This window comes from Phaseolus vulgaris, chromosome 3 (assembly GCF_051622355.1).
Source record: "Phaseolus vulgaris cultivar YP4 chromosome 3, ASM5162235v1, whole genome shotgun sequence".
NCBI lineage: Eukaryota > Viridiplantae > Streptophyta > Magnoliopsida > Fabales > Fabaceae > Phaseolus > Phaseolus vulgaris.
In genome coordinates this window covers 10455002-10471840 of record NC_143500.1, presented here as the reverse complement: position 1 = coordinate 10471840, position 16839 = coordinate 10455002, and the positions used below count along the sequence as shown (strand labels likewise).

Below are 16839 nucleotides of genomic sequence, written 5' to 3'. Positions count from 1 at the left end.
GTGGGTATCGAGAGGCGGTACAGTCGATGCTTTAACCTTAGCGACGCCTCGCCTTGGCGACGCCTCGCCTAGGCGACGCCTATACTAGGCGATGCTTCGTCTTGGCGACGCCTCAAGCGGTCAATTCGTTGACTTTCTTCCTTGGGTCCCCTGAGTGGCCCCCACCATATGATGACCTTTGACTTTGGTCAACGCCCGGGGACGGGACGGTACAGTTTTCAATCTTTTCTCAAAACATCTAAGTATAAACAATCGGTTGTTTCGACAAAACAATCGTTTGTTTTAACTTAGTTTGAAAACATTTTACTTTCACAAAGATTGAGAATGCCTATGTTTTAGATTCGATCAAGGGGTAGATTACAACACTCAAACTACCCCAGAACTAGACTAAACCAGCACAACAACAACAAGCACAACGAAGGCATCAACATCCTTCAAAGAATTTGGATTCTTCAAAGCTTGTATTAAAGGAAAAGAAAGAATAGGGTAAATCCCTTGTGTATATTGAACACATAGGGTTATGTTTATATAGGAAAAGAAACATATGGGCTAAGCCCATTACATAAATATGAAATATCTAACAATATCTATAATATCAAATAATATCTAATTATATCTAATAATATCTAACACTCCCCCTCAAGCTGGTGCATATAGATCATATGTACCCAGCTTGTTACAAATGTAGTCAATTATAGGCCCTCGTTAGGGTTTAGTAAAAATATCTGCTAATTGATTATTTGAATTAACAAATTTAGTCTTGATATCTCTCGATATAATCTTTTCTCGAATGAAATGACAATCAATCTCAATATGTTTTGTCCTTTCATGAAAAACTGGATTTGAGCTAATATGAAGAGCAGCCTGATTATCACATATAAGTGTCATTTGATTAACCTCTCCAAATTGCAATTCTTTAAGTAACTGTTTAAGCCAAATAAGCTCACAAGTAGCTGAGGCCATAACTCTATATTCTGCTTCTGCACTAGATCTTGCCACAACACTTTGTTTCTTGCTCTTCCAAGAGATCAAGTTATCACCAATGGAGGCACAATAACCAGAAGTTGATCTTCTATCAGATGGAGATCCTGCCCAATCAGCATCTGAATAACAAACGACTTTAGTATGGTTATTATGACCATATAACAAACCTTTTCCAAGAGAGCCTTTAATGTACTTCACTATACGAATGACTGCGTTCCAATGATCTTCACATGGAGAATTAAGAAATTGACTGACCACACTGACTGCAAAGGAAATATCAGGACGAGTAACAGTGAGATAGTTCAATTTTCCAACTAATCTCCTGTACTTCTCAGGATCTGAAAGAGGCTCCCCCTGATTGGGTAGAAGCTTGACATTGGGATCCATGGGAGTATCAACAGATTTCAAATTCATCAACCCAATTACCTCCAAAATATCTAATGCGTATTTTCTTTGAGAGATAACAATACCAGTATTGGATTGTGCTACCTCAATCCCCAAGAAATATCTAAGTTATCCAAGATCTTTGGTCTGAAAGTGTTGACAAAGGTGTTGTTTTACTTGTGAGATGCCATGGTGATCACTACCTGTAAGAACAATGTCATCTACATATACTACAAGATAGATACACCCAGCACTCGAGTGACGATAAAAAACTGAATGATCTCCTTCACTGCGAGTCATACCAAATTGTTGAACAACATTGCTAAATTTTCCAAACCAAGCCCTAGGAGACTGCTTGAGGCCATATAAGGATTTGCGGAGACGACATACCAATCCAGAAGACTCCCCCTCAGCAACAAACCCGGGAGGTTGCTCCATATAAATTTCTTCCTGCAAATCCCCATTAAGAAAAGTATTTTTGACATCCAGTTGATAAAGAGGCATTTGTTGAAGAGCAGCCATAGCTATGAATAAGCGAACAAATGCCATCTTTGCTACTAGAGAAAAAGTATCACCATAGTCTAAACCAAAAATTTGGGTATAACCCTTAGCCACAAGACGAGCTTTGAGATGATCAATAGTACCATCAGAACCAACTTGATAGCAAAAATCCACCTGCAACCAACAACAGATTTCTTGGATGGCAAAGGAACAAGTTCCCAAGTTCCATTATTCTGAAGCGCATTCATTTCATCAAGCATGGCCTGACGCCAACCAGGATGACCTAAGGCATCACCTACAGATTTTGGAATGGATACATAAGAAATAGACGAAAGGCAGGTATAAAAGGGTTGAGATAGTCTATGGTAACTCAAGCAGTATAATGTGGAGAGGGATTACGAGTAGAACATATACCTTTACGAATAGCAATAGGAAGATCAGGTTCAACAGTCGGAGGTTCAACTGTAGGAGCCGAAGGAGGATGAGGTGTTGGCACCGGAACAGAGTCTGTTGATGGACGATGAGACGTTTGACGACGACTATACACCTGAAGAGTTGGTGGCGGTGGTTAATCGTTAGGTGCACTAGGCACAACAAGAGGAATATTAACTTGATTAGATGAAGAAATTGAAGGAGAAGGACAAGACTTAAAGTAAAGGGAAGATTCACTGAAGCTGACATCTGCTGAAATAAAATAACGGTTTAAGGACGGTGAGAAACATTTATATCCTTTTTGTGATCTAGTGAACCCAAAAAAGACACATTTGTGTGACTTACGAGATAATTTATCAAGAGCATGACTAAAATTATGAACAAAACATGTGGACCCAAAAACTTTGGGAGGTAAAGAGTGGAGAGGGTCATGTGGAAATAAAATAGAATGAGGAATTTTGTTATCTAAAACTGAAGATGGCATGCGATTAATGAGATAACATGCACTAACATCACCCCAAAAACGCTGAGGAACATCACCATGGATTAAAATAGTACGAGTTGTTTCAACAAGATGTCTATTCTTGCGCTCAGCTACCCCATTTTGTTGAGGTGTATAAGCACATGAAGTTTGATGAATAATACCATGAGAAGCCATAAAATTTTTAAAAGAACGAGAAAGATACTCACGTCCATTATCACTGCGCAAAATTCAGATGGAAATTCCAAATTGATTTTTAATTTCATTGTAAAATATTTGAAATATAGAAAACAAATCAGAACGGTTTTTCATTGAAAATACCCAAGTACATCTTGAATAATCATCAATAAAAGTAACAAAATACTGAAATCCTAAATTAGACTTAATACGACTTGGTCCCCAAATGTCAGAGTGAACTAAGGCAAAAGGAGATGAAGCACGTTGTGAGACACTACCGAGAAAAGAACTACGAATGTGCTTCCCTAACTAACACGACTCACACGATAAAGTAGACACATTAGACAAACTTGGAACAAGCTGCTGCATCTTGGCAAGACTAGGATGACCCAACCGAGCATGAATGAGAGATGAAGAATCCATAATTGTGCCAACATGTGCAGAGATTTGTAGTTGATAAAGTCCACGAGACTCACATCCGGTGCCAATCATCCGTCCCGAACTCCGGTCCTGTAAAGTAACAGAATCTTTGGTAAAAGAAATAACAAAATCAAGGGAACGGGTGAGACGACTAATGGATAATAAGTTAAATGGAGACCCAGGGACATACAAAACATTATCAATAGATAAAGAAGAAAAAAGATTAACAGTACCAACACCATGTGATGGTACCCTATATCCATTGGTCATGGTAACCGAAGGTAAATAACCGGTAGTAGATAACCGAAGGCAACAGAAGCCATGGAACTAGGGTTCTGACGATCCTCATACCATTTAAGAAATTCATTGAAAATAGCAGGCTGACTTGGGGTATCAATTGAAGTATGGTCCATGGTAGAAGGTTGCACAGGGGCAATTTGAGCAACCGCAACAGATCTAGGAGGACGACCATGTAAGGTATAACATCTGTCAATTTTGTGGCCAATTTTGCCACAATGGTCACACTTGTGACGCCCTTTGCCCGGCTTGTGAGGGCGAGTACGATCATTATGCTGAGAGACTAAAGCAGAATAGTCATCAACATGAGACGTTATATCAATGGTGTGTTTACCTGGCACGTGCAAAAGGGTAGAACAAGTGGAAGTAAAATTGGGCACAATAGGAGATACCAAAATTTGATCACGAACGTGAGAATAATCATCAGGAAGGCCATGTAAACCCAATAACATGAAGAACTTGGATCTTTGTTCTAGTTCTTGAGAAGGAGTAGAGGCAGGAGGTAATAACTCATTAAAATCATGAAGAAGAGCATGAAGTTTACCTAGATATTCTGCCATTGTACCATCAAGACGTTTGGGAGCAACAATTGTGAGAAGATTTTGACACACACCATAAAGACATTGAGTATCATTGGTGTATAATAATTTTGCTTATTCCCAAACTTCTGAACATGTCTCATAGGTACGAAAAATTTGTTTTAAAGATGAGTGAATGGTCGATTTGATAACAATCCATAATTGAGCATCAATTTTCAACCAACGGAAAACCTCATTTTCAGCAACAGTAGGATGAGTAAGATGATCAACATAACCTTGACTCTTAAGCCATAATTTAATATCTGATGCCCAAGTTTCATAATTGGTTCCATCCAATTTGTCAATGGAAAGATGAACATTGACGTAATTAGTATAAATAGATGAATCCGGCATAATGACTGCAGAAGAAGCCACAGTGGTAGCGGCAGCGGAAGACGCCATAGCGGCAGCGGAAGCGGAAGAAGCCATAGAAGATAAGGACAAATCCAGTCACCGGTTAATTGGCGGCAACAACAAAGATGAAGGCTCCGGCAACGTCTCTAGCGAAGGCTCCGACGAGGGTCCGGCGGCTGCTCCAGCGAGGTGGTGGTAGCTCCGGCGAGACAATGGGCGGTGGCTGGAAAATTCCAGTGAATAGTGGGTTCACCAATAGAAATTGAACCCTAAACCCTAACCTTATGCTGTAGATACCATATTAAAGGAAAAGAAAGAATAGGGTAAATCCCTTGTGTATATTGAACACATAGGGTTATGTTTATATAGGAAAAGAAACATATGGGCTAAGCCCATTACATAAATATGAGATATCTAACAATATCTATAATATCTCATAATATCTAACAGCTTTAACACCACTTGGTTCAACAAAAAGTACTTGATAACATGGATCACATCATCCTTAATATCCCAGTTATTCTTGATGAAATAGAAATTAAATGTATCTTGCTCAAGACTTTTGTACTATCACATTGGTTAACATCCTCCTTAATTTCTAGTTCTTATATTTCTCTGCATATTCAACATTGTCGTACGATGTTAGGGATGGAAATACTACATTCCCAAGTTGAACCTCATTTATATGTGTAACACTCTTTGCTAGAAATATTCTTTTACGGTGACTCTAACCACCCATGGTTCCTCACACCATTTCCTTTGCACCATTAAACCTTTAATCTCATTTCTTTTATTCCTCCACCTAATTCTAGAGTGAAAATACTTATAATTTGTATCACCCTGTTCTAACCATTTATATCATGCTTTCTATTTGAGTATTGAATTCTCTTTTCCACAAACCAATCTAAATTCACTTAACAACCTCAATCTTTGAGTCTTCTACTTTCATTTAGGTCACTATTATTATCCAACTATCAATGTCCATGATCTCAATTATTAATTGTTTGTTCCTAGTGGTGGTGATGTTAAAAACCTATGTATTCAATTTATTAAAATCACATTTTAGTTTCTTAAGTTTTTCTTTTACTATAGTAATCTGATTATCGGTTCCTATATATTTCTCCCATCTTTCCTTGATCATGTCTTTGATTCCAGAATGAGATTATCATACATTCAAACATCTAAACGATCTAGGTCCCCAATAAAAAATATAACTCTTTAAAACTATAGGGCAATGATCAGATACAAGTCGATTTAGAATATATTGTGTGCATCCTGGCCATTGATCAAACCACTCTAAGATACAAGTTCCCTGCCAATCCTACTTTTAGTTATTCCATTTGGCCTATACCGCATGTATTTTCTTCCAATTAGTGGCACATCTAAGAGTTCCATACTAAAGATGAATTCATTAAACTTCCTATTCTCTACAGTGCACCTCCCCTCTATTTACACATTTCCTCTCACTAAGCTTCCTCACAACATTAAAGTCCTCAATAACACACCAACAATTACATAGTTGTGACCTTCTAATTTGTTTTATTTACTCCTACAAAGAAAATTTGATTTTAAATTTTGTAGGAGAATACACATTGACAATGACTGCCGGTAGAAGCATGTTATCAAACGATTTTCTATACTTTCCTATTAGTGCAACATAACATGTACCAATTAATTTTCTTTCACAGTTGAATGTTTCTTTGCACCACATGCTCAATACACCTCCTTGATGGCTGCCTTTTCTAGGATTTACTATCACCTCCTATCCTCCCAAGGATGTGTAGGGTTGTGCCTTATGCCTCATATTTAACCTAGTTGGGCTTGGGCTAAGTGACTACTCGCTTGGGCATGATTGGGCTTGCCTGGGCAAGTTGGACGAGAAAAAACCCAACTTCTCTAGAGTGATCTCACCTAGGCGAGATTGGGTTCGCTTGGGCGAGTTCCTCTTGAGTGCTTTTGGCTTAGGTGAGTTTGGGCGAGTTCTTGAGCATTCCAGCTTTCTCTTTTCATCTTGTTTATTCTCCTTTAACCCTTTCATCTTCATTTTCCCATACAATCCTGAAATTAACACAAATTTGGGAATAAATCGTTCTTATTCATATTATAATCACAAAATATGTAAAAATGTTTAAATTCATAACTTACGTGTTAAACTATAATTATTTTATCAATAAATATCCACAAGTACCTATATTTTAATATGAAATATTACTAAAATATGGAACTTGTCAACAACCAGATTCCCCTTACGCCAAAATACAACCAGTGATGTGGAGAGTTGTGCTTACGTGGCATGGGCAGTTTTGTCATTTTAGCAAGGTAGATGAAAATGGGAAAATTGGAAATGAAAGGAAGTTTGAGTAAATATGCATGTCTTTTAAAGAGATGAAATATTTTCATTACCAAGATAGCGAAAAACGAAAATTGAAAAGGCAGAGCAAGTAAAGGAACAAGTAGAAGTAGAGGAACAACGAAGAAGGTCACGTTTTGTACTGTGCAATAAGAATTTGTGTGATTGGCACTGTGAATTCCATTTGTGTGGTCGGTACTGACAAAGAAGGAAGACGACGAAAAAGAGAAGATACGAAGGTAACTATGGTAAGTAATGCAAAAATTTCGAATATGGCTATTTTAGGTTTAGGATTTTGAAGGGATTGTTTGTTGTTTGTCGCGATTGTGGGCATTCTGTTTTGAATCAATTTCTTTTTTACTGCGGTGGTGACCGTTCTATTTTGTGGTCGTGGTGGTCTGCATTGTTGTTGTTATTTATTGATGTGTTTAGGGTTTATTTAAAATTTTTGTTGGCGTGATTAGTTTATTTGAGAATGTGGTGGCATTGGTATGGCGTGTTCTATACTCTGTTTTATTTGTTTTTTTTTATGAAATGAAGTGTTTTTTAATGTTGGGAAAATGGCAGGTTCATGCTCATAGAAATTATTCTCTCGTGGAGGAGACAAATTGAAGGTATTGTTTTCTATATTATGTTGATAGTAGTTGAATTTTTTGTTTTCTATATTATGTCAATATGTAGTCCTCTCCATTTGGAAACTTAAAACCCTAATTTAGAAAGGCAAGGAGAGACCACACGTCCACTCTCTACGCCCACACGACCAAGACATCAATTAGAAGAACTTGGAACCTTATAAACACACAAATGAAACTTAAATTCGGCCATGTGCGACTAAAACCAAGAGGAGGTGTCAAAATTTGTTGCAGCTGCACTAGTCCACCTTAGCTCCACATCCTTAGATTATTGTGTGTAGAGTCTCTCTTTAAATAAGAGGTTTATCCCTTTATACTCACTCTGAATCTTGGAATGATAATTGAATTACATTTTACATATATTCGTTTTACAAAGTCAAAAAAATATGAGTATTCTTTTTCTAGGTTCTCAAACTAAGAAATATTTCTTAAAAGAGTGCTTCTCGAATTTCTCTTAAGAAAATAAAATAAAAAATTAAAATTCTTTCAATAAGTATTCTGCTCGTGCTTGGATGCTTCCACTATTTTTCCTTAATTAGATTTATACTAAACTCATGAAATTATTATGACTAGTTAAGCGATTCACGAGATTCACAAACTAATATATTAAAATAATTACTTCTATTATTATTGCTAGTAATGCCAATTATTATTGTCTAATGTTCCTAAGTTTATTTGGTTCATGTTAGAAATGGGGATGGTTAGGGAGGAACGATGGAGGAAACCAGAGGTTCGTAAGCAGTCATCATCATCAAACAACCATACTACATTCTTTTTTTCCAATTTTCCAGATAACCATGGTGAATATGATATGCTTAAGTTGTTTCAGAGGTGATCGAGCTAGGGTGAAAGAGGTGTTTATATCACGTCGTGTTAATAGGTGGGGAAGAAGATTTGGGTTTGTGAGATTTTTTGATGTAGAAAATGTGGTTCGTTTGGAGAAGGAGTTGGATCGCACCTATACGTTAGAATATATGGCCTTAAACAAGAAGGAGAGGGGTGAATTGTTTAAAAGGAATTTTTGAAATTTTTTTTAGGTTTAATGAAATTCTTTGTATAAATCCAGAACAAGAATCAAGTTAGCCAAGAACTCAAGCAGTTATGCAACAATACATAGAAAAACAATCGGTTGTTTCTTCGAAACAATTGGTTGTTTATATTAGCTAAGCTTAAAACATAATTAAAAAGAGTTCAGGGTAAGAGAGAATCACACAAACAACTTATACTTGTTCAGTCTTAAACCAAGAGCTACATCCAGTACCCAGAATACCACTAGGTAATCCACTAAGCAATCAAACCAGATTGCAAAACACAAACCACCAAAGTAGTGACCTTGAACCCTTCAAGAAACACACTGCCTTTAGCAAACCACACCAAGAGTATTGATCTTAAACACCTCAAGAACACACAATACTCCTTAACAACACAACACAAGAAATACAATAGGTTTAGAAAGGATTACACCTTATCACAGTACAATCTGAATTGAATACAATTACAATCCTATTCCACTCTCTCTTGAAAATCCAAAGCTTGATGTGAATCTTGAAATCTTAGAATCAAATCTGTCAAACTGAATTTCTCAAAGTTGTTTCTTACTTATTTGAAAACATAAACAAACCATTTATATTTTCCTAAGATTGGTCAAAGCAATTAATGAAGGAGCGTATTCAGTTAGAAAACATTTAAAACAGATTCACCATTCAAAACTGAATTCTGTTAGGACTTTCAAAGAAACAATCGGTAGTAATCACGAAACAATTGATTGTTTTGGCTTGACAGTTAAGTCAACCAAACCAAACACCTTTAAACCTTTTTCAAAAAATCCTAAGAGTAAAACAACCGGTTGATTCGACAAAATAACAGGTTGTTTTTCACTTAGTTGGAAAAATACTTACTTTCAAAAAGGTTTTAATTCACATCAATTTTAGATTCAACAAAGAAGTGAATCACACTTCATTCTACCTAGATCCCACCCAAACACAACAGCAACACCAACCTTTCATCAAACACCTTGGATTTGGATTCTTCAAAGCACTTGATCACACTTGTGTATGAACAAAAAGGTGGTGTGGCCAATGTGGTTAGAACAATCAGAAATAATGAAGCTCACAAAGAAGGTATGCGGAAGGGTAAGGAGGTATGAATGGAAAAAAGAGGGAACGAAACTCAAAGGGATGGGAAGGGGAAACAGTCTTATGCAGAGGCATTAAAAAGGCCTACACAAGACCAGTGGAGAGGTCCCATCATCACGACCAGGTCCAATGTGTTACCTTGGATGCCCAAAAGTGTGGTTGGCCAAATGTCACCTGGGTTAACATATGATTTGTTATGTGAAGAATGTGTGAAATGGTGGATGAGCATGTTTAAGGTGAGATATATGGGTGATAACTTGGTTCTCTTAACTCCCAAGGAAGGAGAACGAATGGAAAACATCATCAAGCTAAATAACGAATGGTTCGTTTGTTTATTTGAGGATTTAAAACCATGGTTCGAATCATATGTAGCTGATCATAAAATTATATGGGTGAGATGTTATGGGCTACCCTTATCGTTGTGGAGTAAAGATTGTTTTTCGCAGGTTGTTGGGGAAGTGGCATCTCTGGTTGATATCGACGAAGCTACGTCTGCCTGGGATAACTTGGAGTATGCCCGTCTGCAGGTGCGCCAAGTAAAATCCTGCAAGGTAGAATTATCTAAGAGGTTCCAAATTAATGGACAAATATATAATATTAGCATCATAGAGGAGATGGTAAGTCAGGGGGAGGAGAATGCAAGTGTATCAGGTATCAGTATGCTTCCTCTGATAGTATTTCGTTGACGGAGTCCTTCGTGGAAGAAACAATTCTTTTGGTGAATTTTGGTGATGAAGAGGGAGGGAACACAAGTGAGGTTTTACGGTGGGATGCGGTGCCCAAAGGGGATGTTCAGACCGGGTCAACACTACAGACAAAAAGGATGCAAGAAGGGGAATGTTTTGAGGGCTTTATTGAGTGTCAGCAGAAAAGGAAGTCCCTTTTTCCAGAATAGGATTGAGTGAGCAGGTGTATTTTGGGGAGAATGCAGCTTTGTTTGTCACCAAGCAGGTCAACGTTGCGTGCGCGTTATTACAAAACTCCCTTGTTAACCTAGTTGAAGTGGTTGAAACATCCAGTGCAATTTGTGCTAGGTCCAAACCAAGTGAAGCCCATTTTTTTCGAAAAGAATATCAGGCCCAATCAGCAATCAGAGGAGGACCCGTTGCAGGATTAAGTTACAATGTAAGTGAGGATTGCGTGGTGGATGGTGACGGGCATTCATCGAAACTGGAAGGAGAGAGGGCAGAAAAAACCGTAGGCGCCACCACCGATGACGACGCAAACCCATCGCTAGTCATAGAGGTTTCCAAACCAATCTTTCCAATCACACTCTTTTTTGCGTTGGAGAAGATGATGGGGAATGCTCCGAGCAGGTGAGGAACGCGTTTTTGAGTGGGAAGGACGCGGTGGATGGTGACGAGCATTCATCGGAACTCGAAGGAGAGAGGGCGGAAAAAACCGTAGGCGCCACCACCGACGGCGACGCAAACCCATCGCCGGTCATAGAGGGTTTCCAAACCAATCTTCCCAATCACCCTCTTTTTTGTGTTGGAGAAGATGACGGGGAATGCTCTGAGCAGGTGAGGAACGCATTTTTGAGTGGGAAGGATGCGGTGGATGGTGACGGGCAATCATCAGAACTCGAAAGAGAGAGGGCGGGAAAAACCGTAGGCACCACTACCAACATCGACGCAAACCCAAACCCATCGTCTGTCACAACGGGTTTCCAAACCAATCTTACCAATCACCCTCAATTTTGCGTGGGAGAAGATGACAGGGAATGCTCTGAGTAGGTAAGGAACACGTTTTTGAGAGGGAAGGAAGGAGGAGTAATAGAGGAAGCCTACAAAACACCATACAGGGTCCGCTAGCTACGAATGAAGTGGGAGCAAGATGATTGCACGGTGCAACAACGGTGGCGGTCCAAGGGAGGATCGAGGTCCATTTATTACGACAACAAGTCTTCAACTAGGTTAAATTCAAACTTCTTAGCTATGTTTGATAATGGTATTATAGACTGCAATAATCAAATTAGGAAAGAAGAAGTGGAAGCCGAGTCTGTCAGAATTTGGGACCTGGGTAAAAAATTGGGGACGACTTGCTCAAGGGAGGTAAGGGATCATTAGTGAACCGGACTGCATGAAGATGTCTAAAGAGGGTATCAATATCGGTGTGCCATGATTATTGTTAATTTGAATATCAGAGGTATGAGGGGGGAGGGTACGAAGATAAAATATTTAAAGCATATTATTGCTGAGGGAGCGGAATTTGTGTGCATACAGGAGACTAAAATTGCGGAGTTTTCAGATAACAAATGTTTCTCAATTTGGGGGGATTGTAATGTTGGGTGGGTACATAACGAAGGTGTAAATGGGGCAGGGAGTACTCTATCTATGTGGCACAAAGAAACGTTCCGCTACGATAATCATGTTATTGGTAGTGGATTCATAACTATATTTGGCCAGCATATTAAGTTAAATTGTCAGTGTCTTGTGATTAACGTTATGCAACATTTAATTTAAGTGACAAAATAGAAATGTGGAAAGAATTGACAGCCCTCAAAAGTACATGCCAGAATATGGCGTGGTGTGGTGATTTCAATGCTGTTAAGGGTGTTGAAGAAAGGAAAGGGATTTGAGGTTATGCTAGCCAAAGGAATGAGATTTGTGGCTTTAATGACTTTATTGATAAGAATTTGTTGTTGGATTTACCTATTGTAGGTAAGAAGTTTACGTGGTACAAAGCAGATGGTTCAGCTAAAAGTAGGCTAGATAGAGTTCTTGTTTCTGAAGAGTGGCTTCATATGTGGCCTGTGTGTAAACAATACATTCAACCGAGGGTGATATCAGATCATTGTGCGTTAGTGGTGAAGTCTTAGGATAAAGACTGGGGTCCGAAGCCCTTCAAATCTATAGATGTTTGGCTAACGAAACCTGGCTTCAAAGAATTGGTGAAGGATAAATGGTATTCATATGTTGTGCAGGGTAATAGTATTTCTAAGTTCAAAGATAAATTGAAACTTCTGAAGAATGACCTCAAAGAGCGGAATAGGAATGTGTTTGGGAGCATGGAAGAGAATAAGAAGAGGATTGTGAAGGAAATTGAACACCTAGATATCAAGGATGCTAACAATGATCTAGAAGAAAGTGATAAACTGAGAAGATTGGAGTTGTTGAGTCAACTGAGAATGTTGGATAAAAATTTGGAATCTCTTTTCAAACAAAAAGCTAGATCAAATTGGCTTAAACATGGGGATTCAAATTCCAAATTTTATCATTCTGTTATCAGATGGAGAGGACTTAGAAATGAAGTCAAAGTGTTGGAAGAAGATAACCAATGGTGTGAGGAGCTAGAGGTTGTAAGAAGGGAAGTAAAAAGAGTGTTCGAACAAAGATTCAAGGCCACACCCGATTTGAGTGTTAGTCTTGGAGTCGTGGACTTTAAGTCCTTGCCTAGGGAGGTTAGCTTAAAACTGATTGCTGATTTTACTAAGGATGAAGTAAAACAAGCAGTTTGCCAGTGTGACTGATGTGATTCCACTAGCCATATAGAGAAAGGTTCTTGACCTTCTTAGGAATCACCTTGAGTTGGACATTATAGAGGCACTTTTCTTAGAGTTGGATCATTGTTCTAAGACAAGAACTCACCAAAAACTAGTACCAAATCCCAAACTCATTTGGATGAACCAATTTTAGTCAAATTGAACCGAACAAAAGAGTAAGAAAAGCAAAGGAACAAGATGAAGGGACAGAATTATAAAACTGCTGAACCAAAATACTCATAAAAACAGCAAGAACACCAAACCAAACTCAAGAACACAAGCTAACTAAAAAACAAATGAAAGAGGAGAAAGGAAGGAGAGAAGAAATGCTCATGAAGATGGAAGGAGGATGGATGATCTCGCCACTAGAAGTGTGGAATGCTCCTAGATGAGAGTGATGCCGCCACTTGAGGACTCCATTGATCCATCAAGATAAGACTAGAGAAGAAGGCTCAAAGCTCTCCAAAGATCACTCAAAATTTGAGTAGAGTTTTCTTAGATTAATTCCAATCTGAATTTTACAAAGGAAGCACCTCTATTTATAGCCTAAGGTGCTGAAAAATAGGTGGGAAATTTCAAATAAACTCATTTGAAATTCCCACCAAAAACAAGTCACATGGGAGGTGTGACCTTTTTCTACTATGACACCTCCCAAAAACTACACCTACACCACTCTCCTAAGTCACATGGGTAATGTGACTTTATTTTACATTTTCACACTCCTTTATTTAATAACCACACCTCCTAAAACTATACAAGAGTATTTCAAAGCTTGGCCTTGCCCCTCATGGGATGGACTTGGGCTCTTTGGGCTTTGGCCTTCTTGGGCTTGGGCTTGGGCTTTGGGCTTGGGCCTCATCTTTATTTTATGTCTTCTTTTAATTTTGAGAAGACTAGAAGGAAGAACTTCAAATGTGAGGGTGGATGTCCTCTTCCTCCATTAATAAAAGCCTCCTTTATTTGATTCTCATCAGTGAGGGATCAAAGAGCCCAGGTCCGGATGGATTTAATTTTAACTTCATAAAGAGTAACTGGGATATTCTTAAGGATATAATGGATGTTGTACTATGTTTTCAGGAATCGGGATGCATACCGAAGGGGTGTAATGCCTCATTTATTACTCTTGTCCCAAAAGTGAAAGATCCCAATACGCTCGATCAATTTAGACCCATCTCTCTAGTGGGAGCCCTGTACAAGATCATCACTAAGGCCTTATCGTGTCGTATGAAGGATGTTTTACCTTTGGTTATTGATGAAAAACAGTCAGCCTTCTTGAAGGAAAGAGGAATGTTAGACAATGTTCTTGTGGCCAATGAGGTGATCGAGGAGGTAAGGAGAAATCAAAGAAGTGAGTTGTGTTTGAAAGTGGACTTTGAAAAGGCCAATGACTCGGTCCAGTGGAATTTCTTGTTGACTATGTTAGAAAGGTTGGGGTTCCATAGTAAATGGATAAAGTGGGTAAAAGGTTGTTTGGAATCATCATCGGTATCAGTCTTGATCAATGGTTGTCCTACGGAGGAATTTAAACCAACGAGGGGGTTGAGGCAGGGCGACCCCTTGACACCTTTTTTGTTCCTTGTTGTAATTGAAGGTTTGGCTCGTCTAGTAAGAAAAGTTGTAAAGGAGCACCTGCTTAAAGGAGTAAAGGTGGGAAAGTCTGAGATTGATTGTTGTTTGCTACAATTTGCGGAAGACATACTTTTCTTTTGTGAAGATTCATTTTCCAACATTTTTACAATCAAGACCATTCTAAGGTGTTTCGAGTTGGCTTCTGGTCTTAAAATTAACTTTCACAAATTGAATCTGGCAGGCATTAGTGTAGAAAGAATTTCCCTCCAAACGTATGCAAGAACTCTCAACTGTAATATTATGCAGATTCCTTTCAAATACCCGGGGGTAGAAGTAGGAGGTAACCAAGGAGGAAGCAGTTTTGGGAACCAATTGTGGATAAAATTAAAGCTAGACTGAGCAAATGGAAGGGGAGATGGTTGTTGTTAGCAGGTAAATTATGCTTAATCAAATCGGTCTTTACTGCCTTACCCCTTTTCTATCTATCTTTTTTTAAAGCTCCGATATTGGTATCTAACAAAATTACTAGTATTCAAAGGAGTTTCCTTTGGGTTTGGGGCAATGATCAAAAGTGTATATCCTGGGTTAAATGGGGGACTGTGTGCAAGCCCATGAAGGAAGGAGGGTTAGGGATAAAAGATATTCAAAAGTTTAATTATGCACTCTTAGCAAAATGGAAATGGAGGGAAATGGAGACTGCTGAGCGAGGAAAAGGAGAAGTAGAAAGACATCCTCGTTTCTAAATATGACAATGGAACAAGAAGAAATCAAACTTTTTTAAAATATCAATCCAGGTGGTGGCAAGACTTGAATAAGGTATGTGGTGAGGATGAAGGAGATGGATGGGTTCAAGAAAAGATAGCTTGGAAAATTGGCTCTGGGGACAAAGTTAGATTGTGGAAGGATGCGTGGGTTGAAAACAGCTATAAACTAAGCTTATTATATCCTAGGTTGTATTTTGTATCTCTGGACCAAGGGAAGACGGTGGGGGAGGTAGGTACTGGGGGGATTCCAGGTGGCTATGGTGGCTAAGCTGGAGGAGGGTAAGGTTTGATTGGGAATCCATTTTGGAGGGAGAAATGTTTAATCTCATTAATATAGGTAATATGGATAAGGAAAACTTGGATCAGATTGTATGGAAAGGGGACCCGACAGGAATTTTCTTTGTGAAATCTGCCTATATGAGTTTGAGTAACCAACCCAGTGGTTATACGGATGATGTGTTTAACCTTTTATGGCAAGCAAAAGCAACGCCTAAGGCTTTAATCACAACGTGGAGGATTCTGCTTGACAGACTACCTACTAGTAACAACCTCATCAAGAGAGGTATGATGGGTATTTCTCCAGTATGTATGCTTTGTAAAGCGACGGAAGAATCTTCTCATCATCTGTTTCTTGAATGTATTTATGCACAACGTGTATGGTATCTTTGTTATAGATGGTTTGGTATCTTGTTTGTACAACATAATGATATCAAACACCATTTTGAAAACTTCCACTTAGTTTTCCTGTCCTCCAATCAGAATAAGGTGTGGAAGGGAATGTGGGTGACCATTGTTCGGTGTATATGGGAACAGAGAAATCTAGTGGTTTTCAAGCAAGGGGTGTCCGATGCTGAGGAAATTTTTCATTCAGCTCAGCTTTCGTCATGGCTAAGGTTGAAGCACAGGGTATCAACCTTTAATTTTGTGCTCTCGGATTGGGTTATGAAACCTAGACTTTGTTTACAAAGCTGCTGAAAGTGCTGGTTTTGATATGAATATCAAAGTAATTTGATGATAGTAAATTTGTATCTGTTTTAGTAGATGTTCAAGGTGAGTAGGGAAGCAGTGTAAGAAGGGTGAAGGAGGAGCAGTTGTGGTTGGGTGGGGAAGTATATCAGGAAAATTATTTTTGAATTTAGGAGGAAAAATGGATTGTGGTCTCTATGTTGGAAAACTAATGAAATAGTTGTCATTCATGGTTTGTGTGGTGTCATATGGGGTGGGGGCTGTTGTTATTTGTTTCTTTTGCTGTTTTTTTTTTGCATAATCTGCAGCAACATGTAACAATCTTCTTTCA

At 38.6% G+C, this 16839-nt stretch overlaps 2 protein-coding genes and 1 pseudogene across 2 annotated transcripts; 2 read left to right on the top strand and 1 right to left on the bottom strand.

Moving 5' to 3' along the window:
- Positions 1-3645: 3645 nt before the first annotated feature.
- Positions 3646-4749, bottom strand: LOC150028673 (uncharacterized; annotated as a pseudogene).
- Positions 4750-11545: 6796 nt separating this feature from the next.
- On the top strand, positions 11546-13197 carry LOC137839055 (uncharacterized). Its single transcript, XM_068648183.1, has 3 exons — positions 11546-11747; positions 12389-12480; positions 12652-13197. Exons 1-3 carry the CDS (start codon positions 11546-11548, stop codon positions 13195-13197), a joined length of 840 nt encoding a protein of 279 aa, XP_068504284.1.
- Positions 13198-15884: 2687 nt separating this feature from the next.
- On the top strand, positions 15885-16613 carry LOC137839054 (uncharacterized). Its single transcript, XM_068648181.1, has 3 exons — positions 15885-16124; positions 16302-16448; positions 16584-16613. Exons 1-3 carry the CDS (start codon positions 15885-15887, stop codon positions 16611-16613), a joined length of 417 nt encoding a protein of 138 aa, XP_068504282.1.
- Positions 16614-16839: the final 226 nt, after the last annotated feature.